Source organism: Eptesicus fuscus, chromosome 22 (assembly GCF_027574615.1).
Source record: "Eptesicus fuscus isolate TK198812 chromosome 22, DD_ASM_mEF_20220401, whole genome shotgun sequence".
Taxonomy (NCBI): domain Eukaryota; kingdom Metazoa; phylum Chordata; class Mammalia; order Chiroptera; family Vespertilionidae; genus Eptesicus; species Eptesicus fuscus.
Window position 1 is genome coordinate 33,942,564 of NC_072494.1, and position 24,300 is coordinate 33,966,863.

The 24,300-nt window shown below is 39.6% G+C and overlaps 1 protein-coding gene across 7 annotated transcripts; it reads right to left on the bottom strand.

The window, feature by feature from the left end:
* Positions 1–3,566: 3,566 nt before the first annotated feature.
* LOC103304232 (complement receptor type 2-like) lies at positions 3,567–22,520 on the bottom strand. 7 transcript variants are annotated; one of them, XM_054712215.1, is made up of 16 exons: positions 22,345–22,520; positions 16,751–17,140; positions 15,104–15,292; positions 14,919–15,018; positions 14,600–14,682; positions 14,315–14,405; positions 13,944–14,020; positions 12,704–13,111; positions 12,147–12,323; positions 11,986–12,073; positions 11,553–11,635; positions 10,695–11,087; positions 9,885–9,908; positions 9,165–9,240; positions 6,217–6,317; positions 3,567–4,384 (listed from the first exon to the last, which is right to left on the bottom strand). In XM_054712215.1, the coding sequence occupies exons 1-15, from the start codon at positions 22,463–22,465 to the stop codon at positions 6,224–6,226; spliced, it is 2,394 nt and encodes a 797-aa protein (XP_054568190.1). In that variant the 5' UTR covers positions 22,466–22,520; the 3' UTR covers positions 3,567–4,384; positions 6,217–6,223. The 7 variants fall into 7 exon arrangements, 4 of the variants coding, with proteins under 4 accessions (XP_054568190.1, XP_054568188.1, XP_054568189.1 ...); XM_054712213.1 differs by having other exon boundaries at positions 3,567–4,525; XM_054712214.1 differs by having other exon boundaries at positions 3,567–4,540.
* Positions 22,521–24,300: the final 1,780 nt, after the last annotated feature.

Consider the following 24,300-nt stretch of genomic DNA (forward strand, 5'->3'; position numbering starts at 1 on the left):
TGAATGTTTCCCATGTTAACACCACAATGAACCAATAGTTGATAGGATTATGGATATTTTATTTTCTTTGTGCTTTTTAGTTTTCTATATAATCAAGTAAAGAAAAAAAATTTAAATCCAACATATACATCAACGTCTGTTTTGCTAATAAAATATTGGGGATAGAAACTGTGTTGCATTGGATTCAGGTATGAGAGAATGCTGAGCAAATGGAAGCTCTCCATGTTAAACCACAAATGCACTTTCTGGAATTACACCATTTTTTATATGTAATTAAACCATGCTGTACCTGAGATGTGCTGAAGACTGTGGGTTCATCAAAATCACGGCATTTCCTCTTCCTTTCAGAACAAGACAATGCAGATTCTGGGAAAGTGTTTATAATACACTAAGTGTGAAGGTGAAGGATAAAACAACCACCTTGTTATATTAGACTAGAGGCCCAGTGCACAAAATTTGTGCACTGGTAGGCTCCCTAGGCCTGGTGGGAGATCAGGGCTGATCAAGGCCTTCTTTCCCCAGGTGCCAGCTGCCGGCCAGGGCCTTCCTTTGTTCTGCACTGCCCCCTGGTGGTCAGTGCATGTCATAGCAAGCGATTGAACTCCTGGTCTCCCAGTTGAACTCCTGAGGGGATACTTTGCATATTAGCCTTTTATATATATATATTATAAAATCCAGACACTTCACAATGACAATTGAAGGAGGTATAAGTAAGGAGACAGTGAATGGGAAATTACCCCACATTGAGGGGTAATTATTATTACAGTAAAACCTCAATATAATGGACTAATTTGGGCAAGGAGGTGTCCATTAAAATTGAAAGTCTGTTATATAATAAAGTAGGTTTTCCAAATGTGTGTTAAAAAATTGACCAATTAGGCAATTTACCTGCTTTTACTTAGATAAGTTTGTCTAATTAAAATAAAGTATTATGAAAAGTTTAATTTCACAGAAAAGTTTTCATATTACAGTAATTTTAAATTTATACCGAATAGGTCTAGTAAATGCTGCATTCACCCATCACCTTGAGTAAACAAATGCAATCAGCTGGGGCATGTGCACGTGAGAACACCTGCCGGCACGCATTCAAACTGCTGCAGAAAGTCATGCCACGTGACATCAGAACCAATTATTGTGCCTGATACAGTGTGATCACAAGCTAATCATTTGCCAAACATTGTTTATGGGCAGTTACTGTTGGATTTAAATATGTAGACTACAGTTGTAGATATGTAATATTTATTTATGTTGGTGAAATTACCAGTGTTTTTTCCCCCCAACATATAGCTTATTTGCTAAAATTTGTTAAAAAAAAATAGCTGTGAAGCCCACTGGTGTGGTTCAGTGGTTGAATGTCAACCTATGAACCAGGTGGTCATGGTTCCATCCTCAGTCAGGGCACCTGCCTGGGTTGTGGGCTCAGCCAGGTGGGGCGTGTGCTGGAGGCAGCTGATCAGTGAGTCCCTCTCATCATTGATGTTTCTATCTCTCTCTCCCTCTCCCTTCCTCTCTGAAATCAAAATATATTTTATAAAAAGCTGTGAATTAATAACAAAAAGTAACCTGTTAATTTAATTATAAGCAAATCGTGGTTATAAGCATTTTAAAATCAACAGGGTGTTAAGTGTTCATTTTCACAGATGACATAGGGACTGGAAATTTGGTCCACTAAATCTGAAGTTTGTTAAACTGAGGCCTGCAAAATCGAGTATTTACTGTACTGTTATGTCTTATGGTCGTAAAAGAATGATGTAACAGACATGTTCTGTGGCTCAATGTTGCCACTTACTTGTGAAAACAAGCATCTACAAGGGTGGGTAAAAGCAGGTTTACAGTTTCTCGTATGGAAAACAATACAATAATTAATAAATAATATAAAATAAACTGTGTTTTGTGTACTCACAGCTATAAATCTACTTTTGCCCACCCTTGTATCTATTGTTTTCTACAATCATCTGTACACAGTGCTATATGTCAATTGTATCTCAATAAAGCTGAAAAAACCCTTTCCCATTTACTTGGAGGCTTGGAAATAAGTTTTTTTTCTTGTTAGAAAATTTAAAGGATAAGGAAAAAGTATGGCTTGAGTTTGGTAAGCTAGTTACAGGTGCTAGATTAAAGGACTGAGGTTTTACTGGAACTTTCAACCAGTGAAATTTCTACACCTGGTGTCCATCAAGCCTTTCTTAATATAATGGAAGACATTCACCTTGATTTCTTTTTCTTTTAAAAAAATATATTTTATTGATTTTTTTACAGAGAGGAAGGGAGAGGAATAGAGAGTTAGAAACATTGATGAGAGAGAAACATCAATCAGCTGCCTCCTGCACACTCCCCACTGGGGATGTGCCTGCAACCAAGGTACATGCCCTTGACTGGAATCGAACCTGGGACCCTTCAGTCCGAAGACCAACGCTCTATCCACTGAGCCAAACCGGTCAGGGCTCACCTTGATTTCTTTAACGTAGTTTGATTTGACCCATCTGAGGCTCCAGTTGATATGTTCTGGCCATGTTGCCTAATTTTCTGGACAAGCTCGTTGAGGCAAGGGTCGAGTTTTCTTGCTTTTCCTCCAGTGCCCAGACTGTTCTAGGCCTGTAGTAGGTGCATAATGAATACCTATTAAATACTGGGTAAAATAAGTGAGTGTTGCTGTCAATTGCATTTAACAGGTCTCTGCCCATTCTCCACCAGCAAGGATGTACCAAATCCTGGGAAATTTCTGAAAGATGATGCTTACAATAATTTTAGACACTAGCAGGAACAAAGTGGGATTTATCTCTAAAAGGAATGAGCTGCGGTATTTTTCTTTCATTGCCTGGCTTATTTAACCTAGCATAATGCTCTCCAGTTCCATCCATGCTGCTGCAAATGGTAAGAATTCCTTCTTTTTAATGAAAGAAAAATACCACATGATCTCACTCATTTATGGAAAACAAAGAACATTATAACCTGATGAACAAAAAGATAGATACAGAGGCAGTAAAGCATCGAACAGACTGTCAAATTACAGCGGGAAGGCTGGGGAGTGTTGGGGGGTGGGAGGTGGGAATGAGATCAACCAAAGGACTTGTATGCATGCATATAAACACAACCAATGGACACAAGACACTGGGGTGGGGGGATGGGATGAGGACATGCGACAGGGGGTAGGGGAGGCTGGGGGAAGGTCAATGGGGAAAAAAGGAGATATATATACTACTATTTGTAATACTTGAAACAATAAAATAAAATTTAAAATAAAATAAAATAATAAAAGGAATGAGCTGCAAGCATCTGCACAGAAAACTTTCCTAAATGGGGTGTTGTAAGCTGATGTATGGAGTGCAGCTAATGCCTGCCCCTCAGCCTAAGGTCCTCACAGGAGAAGAACCCATGAGTCGCACTGACCAGTGTATAAGACATTTTTGGAAGAAACTGGAGAAGATGCAAAGAAATGGAAAGATATTTCATCTTCCCAGATTGGGAGAACCAACATTGTTCCACCATCCGTATTACCTATAGAAGGAATGCAATCCCTATCAAAATCCCAATGGCATAAAGAATCATACAAGGCAAGTATTTTTTTAAAGATAAAATTTATTTGAAATGTATACATTATTAAATGACATTTTACAAGCAAACAGATCTGATAAAAAAGCACCAAGAATATACCTAAAGATTAAATTGTACACAAAAAACTCTGGAATTAAAATTTCACTCCCATAATTAAAAGAGAAAACTTGTTTGAGTTGGAATTACTGAGTGATTATGGAAACACAACGTATATAGGGTGAGAAAACCTCAAACCAAGTGGAAATTAAAGTGAAATGTTTAAGAAAAACTGCTACCAAAATAAAATCAGACTTCTCTATAAAGATATGCCCATGAAAACCACAGGAAATCATTCATACAATGACTAAATAATTAAAACCGCACTATAACCAAAAGTATGTGGTAACAGTAAGTATGCTGATTATAAAAAAGGAAGAGTCTGCATATAAAGACAGTTCACTTTAGTGCCTTCCTAGAAAAGGTGACTCCTCATTGTGACTAGTATGTAATTGCTTATAGCAGTGGTCGGCAAACTGCGGCTCGCGAGCCACATGCGGCTCTTTGGCCCCTTGAGTGTGGCTCTTCCACAAAATACCACGGCCTGGGCGAGTCTATTTTGAAGAAGTGGCGTTAGAAGTAGTTTAAGTTTAAAAAATTTGGCTCTCAAAAGAAATTTCAATTGTTGTACTTTTGATATTTGGCTCTGTTGACTAATGAGTTTGCCGACCACTGGCTTATCGCCAAAGCCTGGCTCCAGGCACATCCCAGGTGAGGCTTCAGAAAGTCCTTGAAGAGCAGGTGGCCGTGAAACTGGGCTCCCATCTTTCTCATCAAGCAAGCGTTCCTTGTGCTGCTTGAGAATAAGTGCAAATAGGAAGCGACAGCTTAAGAAATCATTTCAGTGAGGTGGCGCCCGTACAAAGAGGCTTGCTGATATTCAAGTGGTTTCTTTCCAACCCGTGTCCAGCTGCATTCCAAGCAAGAAGGCACACTGAAATAAGAACTCCTGGTGAGGAGGCAGCATGAAGAGCATTGGTACGAATCAAAGCTTAAATAATGGGAATGTTAACATTCTCTGTATAGACCAATTATAAGTGCTAGAACCAATAAAGCATCAAGCCTATTCAAAAATATTATTCTATTAAGAGGTCCTCAGGTAATATGATGTGGAGAAATTAACAAATTTTATATTGATAAATATGAATAAAAGTGCGGCAGAAACTGAGGCAACAGTCTCATTGTCCTTGATTCACACGTTCATTGGACGAATACTGATGTAATAGCTTTCCTTTGGAGCCCCACAGGTTTGGATCTAGAGATCACTCTGGCATGGCCTCCCCTGTTCTCCTCTGGACTTTTCCTATGACTCACCAGCAGCAAGCAACCATTTCTTTCCCCATTGCCACAGCAGGTCTTCTGTATCTTGTTCATGGTATATATTCTTACTCCCTGAGATGTATGTTATATATGTATGTCAGTATATTTTATAAGCTAAAATGAGCTCCAAGGAGACAGAGGTGGTATCTTTACCTTATAGATTATATACGATAAAGCATATAAGACATATTTGAGCTTGAATTCTACCTTTGCCACCTACTGACCCCAAAACCTTGGCCACGAGAAATTTTTAACCTTGGCTTTCTCATCTTGGATGTTATGTGCTCACCCTGGTATTATCTTGGGACACTCCTCACCTTTCAGTGTTGTAGTCAGGGCTAACTGAGATAAGGTGTGAGCGACTCTCTGCATAATGCCTGGGAACAGTAAACCTTCAACTGTTCACTCCCATCTTCTCCTGACAACCACAAGGACCCTTGATGTTGCCTGCCAAAGCATGGCGGCTATTGAATGCCTTCTCTCTCCTTAAATCCCTGTCATCTCCTTTCTCAACCTTCTTATCAGCTGATCATTTTACTTTCTATTCACTGTGGGAACAGAATCATCAGAACAGAACTTCCACAGATGCATTCACCCACAACTCCCCAGCTGCCTTCATCTGTTCTGCTTTCCCTCTGGTTCCCAAGGCCACACTCCTACCTAAGGTCTACGCTCCCTGTTTTAGCACTAGACTCTGTTTCTTCTAGCTTACGCGGGCATAGCTCCAGCAATTCTTCCATCCCTTCCCTGCCAGCATTTTCCCACTTTCTCCCAGATCATTCTCATCAGCACATAGGAATTGCAGCATAGCTGTCATTTCTCCACTCTTAAAAACATTTTCTTTGATTTCCTTCTTACTCTTAAATGTTTGTTGATTGAATATATTTTAAAAAATGGAATCAATTAGTTGGCAATAGGATATAGGTAAATTCACAATTTATATGCATGATTTTATTTTATTTTTAAATATATTTTTTATTGATTTCAGAGAGGAATGGAGAGGGAGAGAGAGAGAGAAACGTCAATGATGAGAATCATTGATAGGCTGACTCCTGCATGCCCCCTACTGGGGATCGAGCCCACAAGCCAGGCATGTGCCCTTGACTGGAATCAAACCCAGGACCCTTCAGTCTGCAGGCCGACACACTATCCACTGAGCCAAACCAGCTAGGGCTATATGCATGATTTTAAAGACTGCAATGGAACCATATATATTTAGCATTGTGCTTTTTGATAAGTATGAATAGAAGGAAATTTTTACATAGAAATTAATAAAATATTTCAATTTCATTAGATACCATTTACCTTCTGGTTAGCTTGCTGGGTTGTGTGGATCAACAGAGTATAGTTCTCGTATCTCTAAATGAAGATCTCCTTCTGTGGGGCTTTTATTTGTAAAATAATTGCTAAATGGAAGAAGGAAGAAAAAGTAAGATTTTTTACTCATGGCCATAATTGCTATAAAGATATAGCAGTTGCTTTCTTTCCATAATTCCCAACACATGGTAAGCACTTTTCAGGGATGAGTGCATTTTATTTTCCTAAGTAGCCTATGAAATAATCAATATAATCCCCAATTTTGGAAAGACCCATAAAAACAAATAATTTTCTAGGCTGCTAAGTGTCTAGGTCAGAAGTTGACATTACACAGCTTTATCTCAGACCTAGACTCTAAATGACTAATAACTATGGCCCCCAGTTTAAAACAAAAACAAAAGAAGCTTTTATTTTAAGATGTGATCATACATTTACCTATTTGGGACACAATCTCCCAATCTAACTTAAAAGAAAATTTTTATATTGGATGTTTAATTCAAAGTCCTTACATGGTCCTACATGACTAAACCTTTAAATAATTTTTAAGAGGACAGTTTTACTTTTCATCTTTGAGGGCTTATATACTTTACTGTGCTTCTAAAACCAGTTTGCTAAAATTAGCAAAAGATAAGAAAATGGGATAATCCTACCATGTAGAACTCTGAAATAAAGTATTGTGAAATTACTGGGAAAGAAAGCTTACTTCTAGGGTTACTTACAGAATGTCCCCAACTACCATATTTAAGAGGTCAAATTATAAATAATACATTAAGAATATAAAAAGTGATAATTTTTAGTTATAATGTTCAGATTTTATTAAAATATCTTACATGACTAGAAAAAATTAGCAGTCTTTTCCTCCAATGTTAGATGACTTTTATAAATATTTAGTGTTGTTACTAAACATCCATTTTTAAATGATTATTCATCTCATTTACAAAAAGTAACTAAGGTGATAGAAATGTTTGTATCAATTATCAGACAATAAATTGAAGTGGGTTAGAAAACAGAAGTAAAATGAGAGTGATGCTAAGCAATTTAGTGTAACATATTTGGTTCATATCAATATAGGCACTTATATCCAGTATTGATATAATCATGTTAATAAACTTAATTATTATCAATAGAAACAATTCAAATGAGCTTGTAGACATTCCCAAAGTTTGGAAATTTTTCTCAGACAAGATGTTCTGAGAGCAAAATTAGGAGATAGAAAAGACATAGAAACCACGTTCTCTATTTATTTAAATTTATAACTACTCTTAGCTAAAGTTATCTTTTAACTTCCTTCAAGAAAAAGTCATGCAAATGACATCCCTATTTTTTTTTTTTTTTGAGACCTTTTTCTTCCTTGAATTCTGTGAAATAATTGTCTCCTGGCTTTCCTCCTACTTCTGACTGTTTCTTCCCCTCTTGTCTTTTAAGCATACTGTGCTTCTGGGATTGGTCGTCAGCCCCATTTTTACCTTTTAAGTTTATTTTGGTGCCAAGGCTTCCATTGTGATTTAAACGTCACCTGTCTGAATTCAGGCCCCTCTCTCCAGTCCTACATCACAAGGGCCACACACTGGCAAGGTCAGCACTGAACTCATCATCTTCCCCCACAAACCTGCCCTTTTCCTCTTTTGGTGAAACGCTGAGACCATCAAATGACCGCCACTTGGCTCATTCTCTGTGCCCCCTTGTCCCTCCTTCCCACAGGACACTCAACCCAGGAATCCTAGGTTCTCCACAGTGAAGATGCGTCCTGCATCTGTTCCATCTCTGGATCCCTGCCACTGCTGCTTCGGCTGATGGCTCAACCCTGCTCTTCTTTTAAAAATGTGAATCTGAACATATTTAAAAACAAATTTAATACGTTTTATGGACTTCAGAGAGGAAGGGAGAGGAAGACAGAGACAGAAACACCAATGATGAGAGAGAATCATTGACCGGCTGCCTCCTGCATGCCCCACACTGGGGATCAAGACCGCAACTGAGCATTTGCCCGCACCAGAAATCAAACCTCCTGGTTCATAGGTCAATGCTCAACCATGGAGTCATGCTGGCTGGGCTGAACATATTTATTTTGCTTGTTTCAGCTCCTATAGGATACACCCTAACTCTTTGTTATGGCCTGGAGGCTTTTGATGATCTAGCTCCTGACCACCTTCCTAGATTTTCCAAATGGGTATGAAATGGAATATTAATCCCAAGGGTTGTTAAAAGCATTATGTGAGAAGAAGAAGAAGAAGAAGAAGAAGAAGAAGAAGAAGAAGAAGAAGAAGAAGAAGAAGAAGAAGAAGAAGAAGAAGAAGAAGAAGAAGAAGAAGAAGAAGGAAGAGGAGGAGGAGGAGGAGGAGGAGGAGGAGGAGGAGGAGGAGGAGGAGGAGGAGGAGGAGGAGGAGGCGGCGGCGGGGGGAGAAGGAGAAGGGAATTGTGTAATCTAATTAGTTTGGGAAAACTGGCTTAAAAAACATGAAACTGGCTTTTGTATTATAGGACTTCAATCATTCTCTTGATGATTGTGAATCTCTATGAGAAAAATATAGTATGAAGTATTTCCCAATCTTACTTTGTCACAGAATGCACTCTCTCCTGAATTCATTCACAACACCATCCTCTGGTAAACACGACTGTGTAAAGTACATCCCACCTGTAGACCCTTGCTGTGCTCAGGCCTTGTCAGGCTTAGAACAAACTACTCAGTGCATAGATGCTGTCATTGCATAATTTCAATGCAACCCTTTTTTGTTTGATGCCTACGGTAGGTATTATACAACTGTGATCAATGTCATCAGATGGCACTGGGTGACTTGGTATTTTAATGAAAATTTGCTGGAGTTTGTGGGTTACATGTTTGGGGTGAGACTTGGTAAGACTTCACCTGCTTATCCTCCCTAACGCTGAAGAAGCCAAAACCATTCGTGCTTTGGTGAAGCATGCATGGAACTTACTGTTTTCTGTGTTTTAATCTCATGCACAAGGTGACACTAACCAAGAAGATAAGAACCATGAAACCTGCAGAAAGACCTAGAAAATAAAACAGCAAGCATCAAATGCCAGGAAAGTGTGACCTATATGGTTTTGAAGTGATTGTGGGGCCTATTCCTAGTGGAGGGGAATATGAAATGCTACTTTTATACTTACCCTTTCTGAGCCATGTAAATATTGAATTCCTAAATAATGATACTTGGGCTTAAGGTGTTTCTGATTCAATCTAGTCCACATTTAATCAAAAGCACCAAGCATTTGACTACTGGGTTCCAGTCAAGCTCTGTGGGGCTTTTCTGTTCCTTTCAGTGTTATTAGTAATATTCCAGTCACTGGGGTAAAATTAGAAACTCAGGACACCAGGGTCCCATAACTTTGCATGACAACATTTAATTCTCAATTGTGAAAGATATTTTGCCACCGCAGAATAAGCCAACCTAGTGTTATAGTACCAAATCATGCAAAAGATCAAGAGTTAATGTAAACCAAACTTTCAACTTAAAAGTTGGAAATAGCTGGCTGTTCAAAACATTTATTTAACTATATTCAAAAGTGACAGTCTGTAATGTAAAGGGTACATTAAAACATTCTTAAAACACCCGAGGTACTTTTCTATGAGTTAAAGTGAAGGGTGAGTTATAGGGCCACAAATATATATATTTAAAGTATTTAGGAAGACTTACCACCAAGAAGAGGAGCAAGTGAGCCTAAGGAGAATCCAAAATCATAAACATATTAGTCTACTGGTAGCTGCATGATTCAGTGTAGTCCAAAGCCCGTGGCAATGTCCCATTCAGCTCTAGTCCCTCTAAGTCTACTTGAAAAGGTATATTGAAAGCCTGGATTCTACCCACTTTTTCTTTATTTCTTATGCAACAACTCACTGGACTTTAAAACAATGTTCACTTTAAGTAAATTGCAGTAGCTCACCAACTAAAAAAAATAATACACTCAGTATAATCAGGGATTTCTCAGGTTAAATGCAAATATTAACTGTTATAAAGGTTTGTTTAACATAGTTTTAGAGGTCCCAGTCAAACTTGTAAGCACTTATATAACTTACAAGTGTATAAAAGTGACAAATGATAACTATATTATAAGAAAGATAATTCAATGAGTTTAAAAGTTAGCTTCACTCTTTAGAACATACTGAAATATTGGTTGGTATTTTGGCCTTAGATATCAAATTGCCAAGCAATACTATTGCCAACATTTGCCCCAAAATAAGATAGGTGCATTTTTCTTATTTAACAAAAACAATAAATTTTGTAGACACCATCATATTATCCTCTTATGTACTTTTTCTCGCCTTACTTAGAAAGGAAAAGGGTGAAAAAAGAATTGGGCAAAAAGATTAGGCAGGAGTCTTATAAAACAATGTAACGGTCTTAGCATTTACATGCTTTTCTTTAGCTCAAATGGCAAGTGCAGATTTAAAAAATGTTTCCTTATTCTGAGCAAAATCCCTGAGTTAATTATTAAAAATAACTTACCCTTTCTGATACAAGTTGGTATACCTGGCACCCATTTGTTATTGGTATGGCACCTAACCAAATCACTGCCATTCATGATGAAACCGGGGTTGCAGGCAACATATACAATGTCATTGTGGGAATACGATGAACGAGTTTTATTCAGCGTGTATCCATGTTTGACTTCTGGGTTAGGGCAGTGGGCCACAGGAGGCGGTTTTAAGCACCGTGGGGGAGGTCCACTCCAAGATCCATGTCCTTCAGAATCACTTATGCATCGTATGTTTCTCTCTCCCAGAAGAGAGAATCCGTGGTCACATTCATAAGAGATTTCCATTCCATAAAGAAACTGTTCTGCCATCACACCTGTGTGCCTCCCGTTGTCAATCACCAGTGGAGGTGGGCAGTGAATAGCTGCAGAAGAGATTCGGGAAAGGCGGCTTCAGCTAGTGTACCAAGGCGGACAGTCATCATTCGGATGCAAATAAAACTATGTGACTGCATGTATGAAACATAACCATACAATTATTTAGCTTTACAATCTGCATTGTGTTCTCATCAAAACAGCTTTATTAACATTTCTGATTATGTGAATAATACTCATTCCAAAAAAATTAAAAATAAGCTATAAATATAGGCTATATTTGTGTGTGTGTTTAAAATCTTGAGCAATTAGCAGATGTATGCCAAATACTTAGTTCCTACTTGACAACTTTGCTTGCCAATGAGCGTGTTGACCAAACTGTGACAGGTATTTCTTATCTTAGATACACTGAGATAGAACATGTAGACTGTTGAGGTAGTTACAGCCTAGTTCGTAGTTGGCCTGCCCTCTCTAATCCCCAACTATCCCGTTTACAACTTTAATTTCTCTCTTACCTTGACAGAGTGGAATCCTTTGGAACCAAACCCCATTCCCAGCATCTTCACACTTCTGATAAGTATGCCCAGTCAGCTGGTACCTAGAGATTATCATACATTTCTTTTTCCCAATATAACATCTCTAAAACCTCACCTCCTCACACAACAAATACAGAGGAACTCCTACGTAAGAACTTCGGTACAGAGGAATTTAACCCTTGACCCTCCCAGTAAGCAAACTTCTTTAGATGAGAGTTGCTCACAGCAAAGCCATTTCCATGCCAAAAAAGAACTAACAAGTCAGAGATGCTACTTAGACTTTTGGAACCTCCTATTCTCTGTGAGTGTGGCAATGAGGAACCTCAACAAGAGTCACTAAGACAAGCTGAGGGTGGAACCAACGCACTAAACAAAGGGGAGCCCCACTCTGGATGGATCATCTCACACTCACCCATCCGGACAGGATCTATTCACTAGAACCACATGCGAATCCGCTGGAAGCTCTTGAACATCTTCTCCCGCAGGCTGACATGGCGCTTCTAGAGGAGCACAGCTGGAGTTACTCACACATGCTTGCTATCAGAGGGAAAGGCGACTCTAGAGCTAAAGTACCTTCACACCGAGGGGCAGAAGGACTCCAGTTTCCGGAAGGCATACAGTGAATGGATTTGTTTCCCACAAGCGAGTAGCCAGGGTCACAGGTGTAGTCTACAGTCATCCCAGAGACAAAGAGGACCCCATTTCCACCCGTATGCCGACCGTGGTGCAGCCCGGAAGGTGGCTGGCAGTCTGAAGAAAAAACTTCCCACATAAATACCAACAAAAGGAGAATTTATACGCAAGAACATTAAGAGTGCAACATTTGACAACAGACAATCTTAAACATCTTTGCCAAGGACCGTAAAGCTCTAATTCATTACTGAATGCTTTCTGCTCATTTGAAAAAATTAGACTTCTATAAACAGGTCCTCTCAGTATCTACCCTGAATATATTCTGGATACAAGAGCCATTCACATAATGAACATACACAACACACATGGAACATGGTTGCAGATGAAAGAAATAGGGTAGTGATCTGTGTCCCATTGACTTTTCCCATGAGTGTGGTTTTGGGCGGGAGATGAGAATAATAAGTAAATACCTTGTTTTCCCCCATTGGGTTGTTTACCTTTTTCACAAATGGGTAATTCAGGATCCCAGGTGTTATTGGCTTTGCAACGAATCTCACTGCTGCCCTTCAAAGTAAATCCTTCATCACACTTGACTGTCACACTGTCGTTGTAGACATATGGGGCTTCCTTGCCCGATATCTGGTATCCATTTTCAATGTGGGCACGTGAGCACTGAACAGCAGGGAGGGAAAGTTCACAGAGAGGAGCAGGGCCACTCCAGATGCCCCTCTCCTGATCATTGGTTGTACAACGGATGGTGCTCTCCCCGATGAGGTTGAATTCTATGCCTTTCTCTGGCCCAGGGTTACATGAATAAGTGACTGTGGTTCCATATGGAAAGTCTTCTGAGGAACTCCCTGTGTGTGTCCCATTGTAGATAACAGGGGGCGGTGGGCAGGTGATTTCTGGAGAGATGAGAAGTGACTATATAATTCTGTTTCAGTATTAGACACCATAGAAGAGAAAAGAAGTTGTTTGTGAATCTGTTGTTATCAAATTTCCTGGAGGATATGGGTGAGTTTGGGTGATATGTGAGTTATATCAAAGCTCATTATGTGTGCAAAATTCAATTTATACAGGTTTCATAGGAAAGATTTTTTGTAATTGATATCTTTGTTAAGTGTGAACATGTACATCAATATCATAGTGTGAGGCAGTAAAGACCAGCAGTAAATTATTAATTAAAATAAGAATTCTTTTTAAAATATACAATAGTTGAATAAAAGGCATGGGAGCATAGAATTGAGCTTTTTTTGCATGCCATCCTAGTGCTGAGGTGATATAGTAGTTTAGCCAAGAATATTTGTTGTTGATTGAGTATATACTTTGATAGGCAATAACTTTGAAGTCTGCAGTCTTATGCTGACTTTACAGATGAGGGGATAGAGTTACAGAGAAATTGCATAAATCACCCAATTTCATATGAAGCAGTAGATACAGAATAAGAGATCAGATCCCACATCAATATCCTTTTTTCCCCACTAAACTACAGTGTACGCAAAATTTAACATGGTGGCTCATATACTCACTGCTTTCATCAACTTACACATCTAAATCACAAAAGAGGACCAGTAACTGCATACGTTTAAATTAAGTGATTGCTATGAAGTAGATAGAGGGGATAGTACAAAGATAGAAAAACTGTTGACAAACTTAATGGAATAGAGGCTAATATTCTTATTTCCACAACACAGCCTAAAAGAGAAATCTCCCAGGGCCTACATAGGTGTCACTCACCTATACAAAGACGAATCTCCATAAACCAAGGAATGGCGCCTTGACACAGCTGATAAACACTCTCACCTAACTGGGACCTAGAGATAGAGTCACATCATTTTGCCGTCTAGTGACCATTAAACTAAGCAAGAGCTATTGGCTCAAAAGCAGACTCACCACTTCCAGGACAAGAAGCAATACGAACAGAATGTAGCCAGCATCAGCTCCATCACCCTTAGCACAGGCATAGTTCCCATACATGGAAAACTAGCACGATTAGCACTTCCATGGACACGGGCCAGGGAAGGGTCTTTGAGGTACACTCTTACACAGAGTTTGCAGTATGCACTGATAAGCCAGACCCAGTTCAGGCTGAGCCAGCCCTCACTCACCCTTCATCGCAAGAAGATTTAACAGCTGGTCTAATCAATCGATCCTGGGGTTTTTTATAGAGATATTTTCCTATGGGTTCACACTCCGCCACTAAGAAAAAGAGACGAAGATGAGAAATCAACTCAAGCAATCTCAAAACTACAAAACATCTGCATGCAAGTCCTGATACCTTTATAAATGGGGACAGTGGGTGTCCACCCCCTCAGAGGTACAATGTATGGATTCTGCGCCCTGTTGAGCCTCAGGTAAGTAACTAGGTTCAAACCACAGTTTGCATAACCTACCTTCACATTTTGGCATCTTGGTCCATAAAGCTCTCTGTCCAGCAATTACACACTGACTAGAAGGTTGGCCTCGTAATTGATATCTGGAGACAGAGGGAGGTCATTCAGAACTATTAGACAGTTGCTGATATGGATCAATAATCTCTACTTAAAGCTCAATACAAACTCATTTAATTTGTGTGCATCAACTCTTATTAGCATTATTTCTCATAACCTCACCCCCGGCTCTCCATAGATCCTCACAGAGGAGCCTTCACAGGTCATACCACGTACGGAGAAGCCCAGTGAGTTAAATCTCCTAGGTCCTCCAGACACTCACCCTTCATTACAGGAAAGGGTCACAGTCACGCCAACCCGACGACTTGCAGGCCCCTTTATCTGCCCATTGAGCAATGGTCCTGGAGCGTCACACTGTGGCTCTATGGAAACAAGCCAAAGATGCTCAATGCACGGCCAATAACAGAATAGCCTAGTTTCTGAAAGTTGATTGAAAATTTGGGGTACCTTCACATTGCGGGGTGACTGCACTCCAGTTTCCTGAAGACAAACAATGGATGGTCTTTCCTCCAACAAGCAAGTAGCCAGGTTCACAGCTGTAAGTCACAGACAGTCCAGGGACAAAGAGGCCAACATTCTCTGCTGTGTGATGTCCATTGGGGATCATGGGAAGTGGTGGACAGTCCAGGGGGGAATCTTTACACACACACATTAGAAGAAAAGGCCATCAGATGACACATCCCTCACAATCGAGATTTTGATATAGTACATTCATCCAACTAAATGACACATTATCTGTGGTAACCAGTCATCATAAATTTCAACTCAATCTTTAAAACAAGTGTGATGTAATATCCATTTTATACACCATAGAGCTCATTATTTTCCATTTTTAGTTACACTTTATGATTTATTTTGTGAAAAATTTCATTTACCAAAAAATAGTTTATGTTCACAATTATTCTCATGCTACCCTTACGGCTATTTTCTGCTTCAAAAATAGCATATTATTAGGGCTTATCCTGCTAGATATTAGTAATATAGTTTTATGGGATCCTATATGTGATACATATATATTTTCCTTGTGAGTATATGTGTACTCACATCTTATTTTATGCAGATTAGTTTAATACTCTGTTTATTATATCTTTCCATGTTAATACATATAGCTCTATCTAAGTCTTTCTAAATGGCTTAATTATGTTCTATAGTCACATCATATTGGGATTATCTTCAGATCTTATGTACCTCAAAGGTTATATATCTATTACAGATATATAGATAGAATCGTATTTTTCTAATAGTTTTTTCAGTTCACTAATTGATTTAGAACAGATCGATATTGTTCTTCATTAATAGCTAATTTTGATGGTAAATGTTTGTTAAACATTATGGTCCCTGTAATTGTACAATTGGAATTCAGAGTTAGATTTGAGCAACAACATAAACCTAAGTAAATAAAAATAAATGAACTTAGAGTAATTCTTACTTTATTTTTCTGCTTTCTCACTTCTTGTTATTTTTATTCTTAACTTTATTTTTAGTGCTGACACTACTACAGCTGTCCCCATTTTACCTTTAGTCATTTGATTTGAAACACCGAGTCTGAGGAGATGACTTGGTAAAATAGTGCATCACTTCAGAAAGTGTTTATAGAGGTCTCAGAACAGGCATCATTTCTGCCAGACTGTATTAACATCTATTTACAAACGAGTTTTATATCCATTGGGTTTTATATCCAACTGTACCTATTTTTGCTAATAGGCCTCACATTTTTTCTCATTTTAACATCAATTTAGATATATAGTTTAAAACCACACAATTCACACAGCACCCCCAATCTTGTGGAACTTACTCAATTCAGTTATTGGGTATATTCAGTTATTTTTTCTAATCATACTTTAAAATTCCTTCTTCTATTGATGTTTGTTGAATGAACATTTATATCCTTCATGACTAATGCCACCCCCCCCCAAAAAAAACACACCAAAACAAAACAGGGAACTATACCTTTCACCCTTTGCCATGCTTCCTCCCTCACCCCTACCCTTTACACATTAACACTGCTCTTTGTTCAGAATGAAACAAAACGTTATCTGCAGAGAAATGCAAGGAACCACCCTCCCTTAAGGTTGATTTTTCTCTCTTACTCACCACTCTCACAGGTTGGTAGTGGTGTCGGCCCCCACCTGCTATTTGCTTGGCACCAAACGGTCTTGGTTCCTTTCATGGTGAAGTTGGCATTACAGGTAAAGGTCACAGAATCACCATGTCTGTATGGTGGTCTAGATATTTTATCTTTGTGTCCCCCTGCCACTCTGGGCTCAGAGCAAGTAGCTCTTCTGTTGAGATATTCACAGGTAGGAGCAGCTTTATCCCAGATTCCTTTCACTTGGTCTTTACTTATACAAAAAAGATTCTTTTCTCCAATGATGCGGTAGTTATAGGCACAACTGTACCTCACCAAAGTGTTAAGAGGTATGGGGCCAGAAATATAACTATTCCGACCATTTTGGATAGGAGGAGGAGGGTCACAAGAAATCCCTGAAAAATAGAAAAGGAAACATGTGTTAATATTGATTGTGACAAGAAAAAGATTCAGATGTAGATTAAAGCTCCAAATATAGTGTATGGCACTTTACCAGAAACAGACTTAGAGATCTGTGTAACTTATTTTTTACTCAGAGTCCTTACTTATCCCCAAACTCCTAAATTCCTACCTTTCTCTTGATCCTCAGTGAACAAATCAATATAGGACTTACAAGCACCATCTTGACCAAACAATGACAACGAAAGAGAATCTATTAAATAATTATGAGTCTAATCAATTTTAACAAAACTAAAGGCAAACTGCACATGAAAATAATACGTTAGTAGCATGCTGATCACATGTGGGGAGGTACCATGGACTAATGAAATGTGGGCTTGATAGACTTGGTTTTAAATTCCCACTGTCATCCAATGGCTGAGTGACCTTAGGCAAGTCTTAACCTCTCTAAGCCTCAGTTTCCTAGTATAAATTAAGCTGCTTCATAAGGTTGTAATGAGAACCCAGAGAGATAAAAGTACCTAAAAGAAGAGCAATGACTGAAACATACAAATCATCCGAAGTCTATTTCAAACATACACTGAGGGCTACAAGTGATGAATGTACATTCTGTTCCTCTACTAAAGGGACTGCAGCCTCACTACAGTCATTTGTCTTCTTTGGATGCTGAATCCCTTGGAAAAAGCCACAAGAAGTGAGCAAGTGTTTGGAAGAATGATCTCATATCCTTTAACCAGGACACCAAACCACTATCTGTCTTTCTGTTCCTCTTCTCATAACCACCATGTATCTGTACAACCACAAGTCTCATTTTATTTGTAGATCACCAAATTTCCAGCCCAACTCACCCTTGAAGTACCTGGGCGGTGGAGGATTCCATTTATTGTTTGGTCGGAACCATGCGTTTGATGGTAAAGCCAGGCTTACACTTAAACATCACAATATTATTTAAGGAAAATGAATGCCTATATCCAGACTCCATAATTCCATTGCATCTTCTGGAATTGGGCATTTGAAAAAACGTACATTCACCATTTTCTTTCGGTAACTCATTTTTTATCCCCTGCCCGTCATTCATCTGGTCACCAAATTTTAGTGACTGAATTCCCAAAATCTCCAAACCAACTATGTCATCACTGCTGTAATCTCTCACTGGATCACTGAGTAACAAAATTTCCCTTTCTGACTCTGGGGTCCCTTGGTCTCCATCTTCTATGCACATCTACCACTGCACACATTACCTTTCAGAAGCACAAATGCGGTCATGCCACCACCTACATTTAAAAACTTACAATGACTTACCATTGTTGATCAGAAAAAAAATCATGGCCTGTCACAGTTAAGCTCCAATCCATTTAATCAACTACTATTCCTCACCATCCACCTCATACTGCAACCACGCTGAATTTTTCTATTTTCCACAGGCCTCATGGTCTTTCATACCTTCACACCTCTACCTGAAATGCCTGGACTTGCACAATTCTTTTGGATAACATTTATTATGTACTTCTCTATGATATCATAGAAATTTATCTCTACGAATAAATGAAATTATATCATAGTACGGTATTTGTTTAAAGTTGGCCTTTACAATTAGTGTAGGAATTCTTTACAGGAAAGGACCAATAGACCTTACGGTTCTCTCCAACCCCATCAGCCTAAAGCTTTGTACCTATTAGTCACTCAAAAATATCTCTGGAATTGAATGGGGCAAGAATGAACTGAAAACTAATATTCCTTGCATACTAACTTTTAACCTCACTCTTAACACAGTACAGAGAGCATAGAGCAAGTTCATGGAGATTACAGGTAAATACAGTTGGCCAGCTGTGACGATTTAACCTCAACACTCAATGCCCCTAAGGAGTAAAAGAAAACATGCGGAACCCAGGGTCCTCTTCATTAAGATAATTTACTAGCTTGCTGGTTATTTACCATGAACACAACAGGTTAGCTCACAGAGATACACGAATAGGCCCAAAGATGCCTCTATTATAGAATACTCATATTTACAGTATTGCTGAGCATCTGACCACTGAGAGGTCTGTAGACAGGTGGTTAAGAACGACTTTTTTTTATACCCAGGAAGGTATTCTTATTCCCAAGATGTCCCAACAGCAAACTCAGACTGATCACTCTGAACTTTAGGCTTAGCGACAGCATACTTTGGCAGGAACTAACGCTGACCTAGACACAAAGACCACAGGAATATCAAAGTAAGAGAGGCTAAAACGTGCACTCTGCTTCTGTTTTGTCACTAATTTTCCTGACAACTTTAATCTTTAGAAAGTAAACCTAAAATGGATAGCAATCATTTCTGGGACAAAAATATATATCTTGCAGTTAGGGGTGCAAATACAGAGAAATAAGCTCAGAAGTGCAAAGACATTTTAGGGTAGACTTTAGAGGTTTTAGGAAGAGACGGAGGAAATAATGTTTCATAAAGTTTCATAAAGACCCTGGAGTAGTTTCATCTTCCTACAATCTAATAAATAAAATGTAAAACCTTATAAATAAAAAGTTTTCTGGGGTAGCACAGGAAACTAAAGTACATCAGTGACCTTATAAGCTCAGCACAGGTATGATTCCCTAAAGTTGCTTTAGTGAATTCACATTACTATCTTAGTCATTTAAGCTTTAGGTCAGAGCATTTAAATGTTTATTATTCTTTATTATTGTATTCCATTAACTAGAATGGGGAAGAGACTCAATCTTGATTTTAGCCTTGTTGCATAAAGACTTGATTTTCCAACATGTATTTTGAATCAAATCTGACATCAGCCAATTTCCTGTTTTCATGGGCAATAGGATTGAGGATTTATTTTATCCTCATTTAAATAAAATCTAATCTTATATACAGTATGTTTTGGAAAAATTCTTGATCATTAGCTCTGGTATTACAGGTCCCTCTCTCCCTCCCCCTTTTCTTTTTCTGTTTTGTTTGTTTGTTTGTTTGTTTTAAGCAGCTCCCCCATGGTCAAACTCTATTTCTGAGGTGGTCTGCATACCATGACTAATCTACACTGGGAATAGAATGTTGGCTTTTTCTCCTTAACTCGGGATGCATCTAGAGAGTAATCCCAGTTTCATAACTTCCCATAGAGTTGCCCAAGACCTTCACTGAGAATGCACTGACACTCAGCTTCTTCTGTTCCAGTTTTGATTTTTTCCTTCTCCTTTCCATAAATATTGAGCCTAAGAACATTTCCTAATTAACTGTCTTACACACCATCTCTGTCTCAGCATTTTCTTGCTGGCGACCCAACATGTGACCACCACTCTCAGGCAGTGGAGCAGAGGGCGCTTCCCCATTCCCAGCCAGAGATGGCCCAGTGACTCACAGGGATTGCTCTAGCAAGGATGGGTTCATAAACTGCAGAACCAGAGGACAATTCTGCCTGGAATGCTTACACTGGCAGGAACTTTTTAGCGCTGTTGCAATCACCATTTCCTCATTTATTTTCTCTCCATAAGCCTCTGAGGGTTTTGGAGTTACCTGGTAAATTTATATCTTAGTCTATTTACTGTCCATGTTACCCCCCACCAGTCATTCGTTAATTAAATGCTGTCAGGGAATCATCCTCCATCCCTCCAGAGCCTCTCTCTTGGGTTATAACAGGCTACTATTATGGTTTGGTTATAACAGGCTACTATTATGGTTTGGTTAGTGTCTGCCACTCCCAGTACATTATAGCAAATATTGATTGATTGCCTACTGTGTGCCTGCATCCAACAGTGGGCAAAACACAGTCCCTGCTTATATTCCTGTGTATGTGTGTGTGTGTGCGTGTGTGTGTGTGTGTGTGAGCACACAATAAAAAACCATGAAATAAGGATTATGAAAATAGAAACCCTTTCTTATTGTTCATCTGTGTGTTCTCAGGACCAGCACAGGACATGGCACATAACAGGCATTTGTAGAATGATGGCTGCGTAGGACAGAATGCAGCACACAAATTGTATATATGATAGAATTCTAAAAATAGAAACACAAGCTGATATAAAGACAGATGGACATAGACCCAAGTGTTAAAAAATTATTGTTCCTTGATTGTGTATGTTTGATACAATAAGCATGATTTTTGCGGCATATGTATTTTAAATTGCATATTCCATTCAGTGAAACAAAATAAACTTAGTGGACGGGGCCCTCAGCTGCAGTTTTGAGCTGTAGGGGAAAAGCATGTTAGCTTTTCTTAGTGTAGTCATTTCTCATTGCTTGGCTACCAATATTCTTTTAGGTTGTTTTGCATCTCCCCTCATATAGGATCCAACGTGATGGAAAAAACAATTCCAAGAAGCCATTTGGTAATAGAATAGTATACTGTCTATATTTGATAGGAACACAAAGATGACTCCATGCCTCCTGTCCCCCCACAAAAAAAAAAAAAAAAAAAAAGAAGAAGAAGGAAGAAAATCAAAATAAAACAAAACAAAACCCCGCCCGATATTGGCCAACAACCAGTCTATTTGAGTACAAATGTCCATGCTTGCCCTTTTAAAACCCGCTGAGCCCCAGGAACCCAGCCTTCTTTCCTGCAGCGCTACACGCCCAACACCTGCTCCCCAGCCCCATAGAAAGCAAGCAGTGCGCTCCCGGCCCCACACCCTGCACCGCTGCGCTGGGCACTTCCACAAACTCACTCCAGACCACACCACACCCGCCCGGGATCCCCAGCCCAACCCAGCTGGGCACAACAGCCCACTCACCCAGGCATCCCCAGGCGCAGGGAACACAGCACAACCCCTCCGCGGGCAGAGCAAGGGCTCTAGCAACAACCTCAAGCGCCTGCGCACTGCAGGGGAGCCCTCACCTGGAGCACGCGGCCCGCGCTTCGCATCCTCATTGATTCAGACCCCAAACACCTGCAAGCATTTGCTAGGAACACACCTGAGCCCGGGAACTCCTGCGCGCCCAGCGACAGCCTTGGCTTAGAGACCACCACCAAGCAACCTTCCCGCGGGCACTGCGGGCTCCCCACCGCCCTAGATCCGCGCGCAGAGAGATCAGGGCATCTCAGACCACCTCTTCACCCCAACTCCGCACCACCGGGGTCGACTCAGTCCTGTGCCTCCTCCCGACCCACCAAGGGAAACCCCTCTCCTCCCTTCTTCCCCCGCCCTTGGCGGAGGATGGCCTGGGGCTCCCCGACCCGCTCCAGTTCGCCCCCAGGAGCGCACACCCTCTCCAAGCTCCTACCGAAGGATGTGGGTAACTGGAGCACTAGAGCCATCAAAAGCACCCCAACGAAGCTCCAAGAAGAAAGGGGGCTCCCAGGGCGGCGGGGAGGTGTGGTTCGCGTCCTGCCAGAAGCAGTCATTTTCGGGGAGATCAGCGGGAATCCCCAGAGAGCCAAGGAGCAGGTGCCTCATTGAGCTAAGTTATCAGCTGTAGCAAAACCCAGATTCAGTGCCAGGTTCCCACCCACAAGTGGGCGTGTCCTGGGCGGGCTCCAGGGCCAATCGGCAGCCTGCAAGGAGGGGTCTGGGCGAGGGGGGTGTATCAGGCCTGGATGGGGAAGGACAGGCCCTGGGTGGGTTTGGCCTCTGCCCTCCCCACACCTAATGTAAATTACTCTTGTCCCTTACTCTCTTGAGAGGACCCCTGGGAAGGGAAACTGTTAAACAACACTGTGCCTTTAAGCATATTAAGCCTCAACTCTGTGGGGACCTTGCCCTTGCAGAAGGAAATGTTAGGGAATGCTGAGTGGCAAATTCTTGGGAGCAATGGATGTCAGTAGAGTTAGAATGGGTAGGAATTGGTTAGCTGAAGTAGAAAAATAGAGCTTTTCTGGTGAAACAATCTCTCAATGCCTGAAAATTGAGAATGAGAAAGATTTATTTGTAGGTTTGTAGGGTTGTGAGTTAACCTTGTGTGAGTGGTAAAAGGAGAGGGGAAAAGCAGGTAACACAATGGGTAGTAAAAAAAACAAAAGTTGACATTTTCTTCCCATTAGTTGTTGCTAAAGAACAAAAATATCACCCAACGGGAGTCAACATTTTGAGGGGACTAGCACCCTCAAACTTCTAATTTTTAACCTCAGTTTTATAAATGTGAAATGTTTTTAAATGGAGGTGGATTTTAAACCACCAGTTCTATTTAGAGCTTATCCCAAAGAAGTCATGAGAGCTGTGAGCAAAGGTGTATAATTTTGAAAAAAATATAAACCTTAAGTGTCTAGTAATAGTATTAAGGAATTGATGCTTGTTAGCTTTGTGGGATGGAATTCAATGTAGCAAACAGTGTAAAATAATGTCAATGTGAAAAACTATAATATATTCATAAATGAAAAAAAGCAGAATTCAAATCAGTACATACCTTTTGGTATTTCTTTTATTGAAACAAAAACAGTATATTTATGCACATAAAAAGAGATTAGTTGGAAATATACCCCATTATATTTAATTTTCTTTGTGGTTTTCAGTTTTCTGTATTGACTGACCTTATGTTACATTTGGATTCAGGTAAAGAAAAACAATTTTAACCATCCAATATATATATCAACTTCTATTTTGTTCATACAATGGTGGGGATAGAACCTGTACTGCTCCAGGTTAAAGAATGAGATGTTGGTGAGGAAATGGAAGCTCCCGTGCAAACCTGAAATGCTCCTTCGGGAATTACAAACTTCATATATATTTACACAATTCTGCATCTGAGATGTACTGAAGACTGCTGGGTTCAACAAACCATGGAATTTCCTCTTCCTCTCAGACCAACATAATTAATATTTGGATTATTGGCATGTAAGACACTACATGTGGAGATGATTACAAAATAAACACCGAAATATCTTGGGTTATTAAATCTTGATACCCCACAATGAAACAGGTTAAAAGAGGTATAATTAAGGAGACAGTGAATAGGAAACTCGATTATGGGGAATTCATTTCTCTTCATTCTAACAGTTGTAAAAGAATTATAATTTGGTATCTTAATGTTGTCACTTATTAAAACAGAGAATCTATTCTCTACAACCACTAGTACACTATGTTATATGTCAATTATATCTCAATAAAGATGAGAAAAATCTTTCCCACTTATTTGGGGAATTGGAAGTAAGTTTTTTTTGTGTGAGAATATTCAAAAGATAGGGGGAAAATATGGTTAGTGTTTTGTTTCTTAGTTACAGGTACTAGATTAGATTTAGGACTG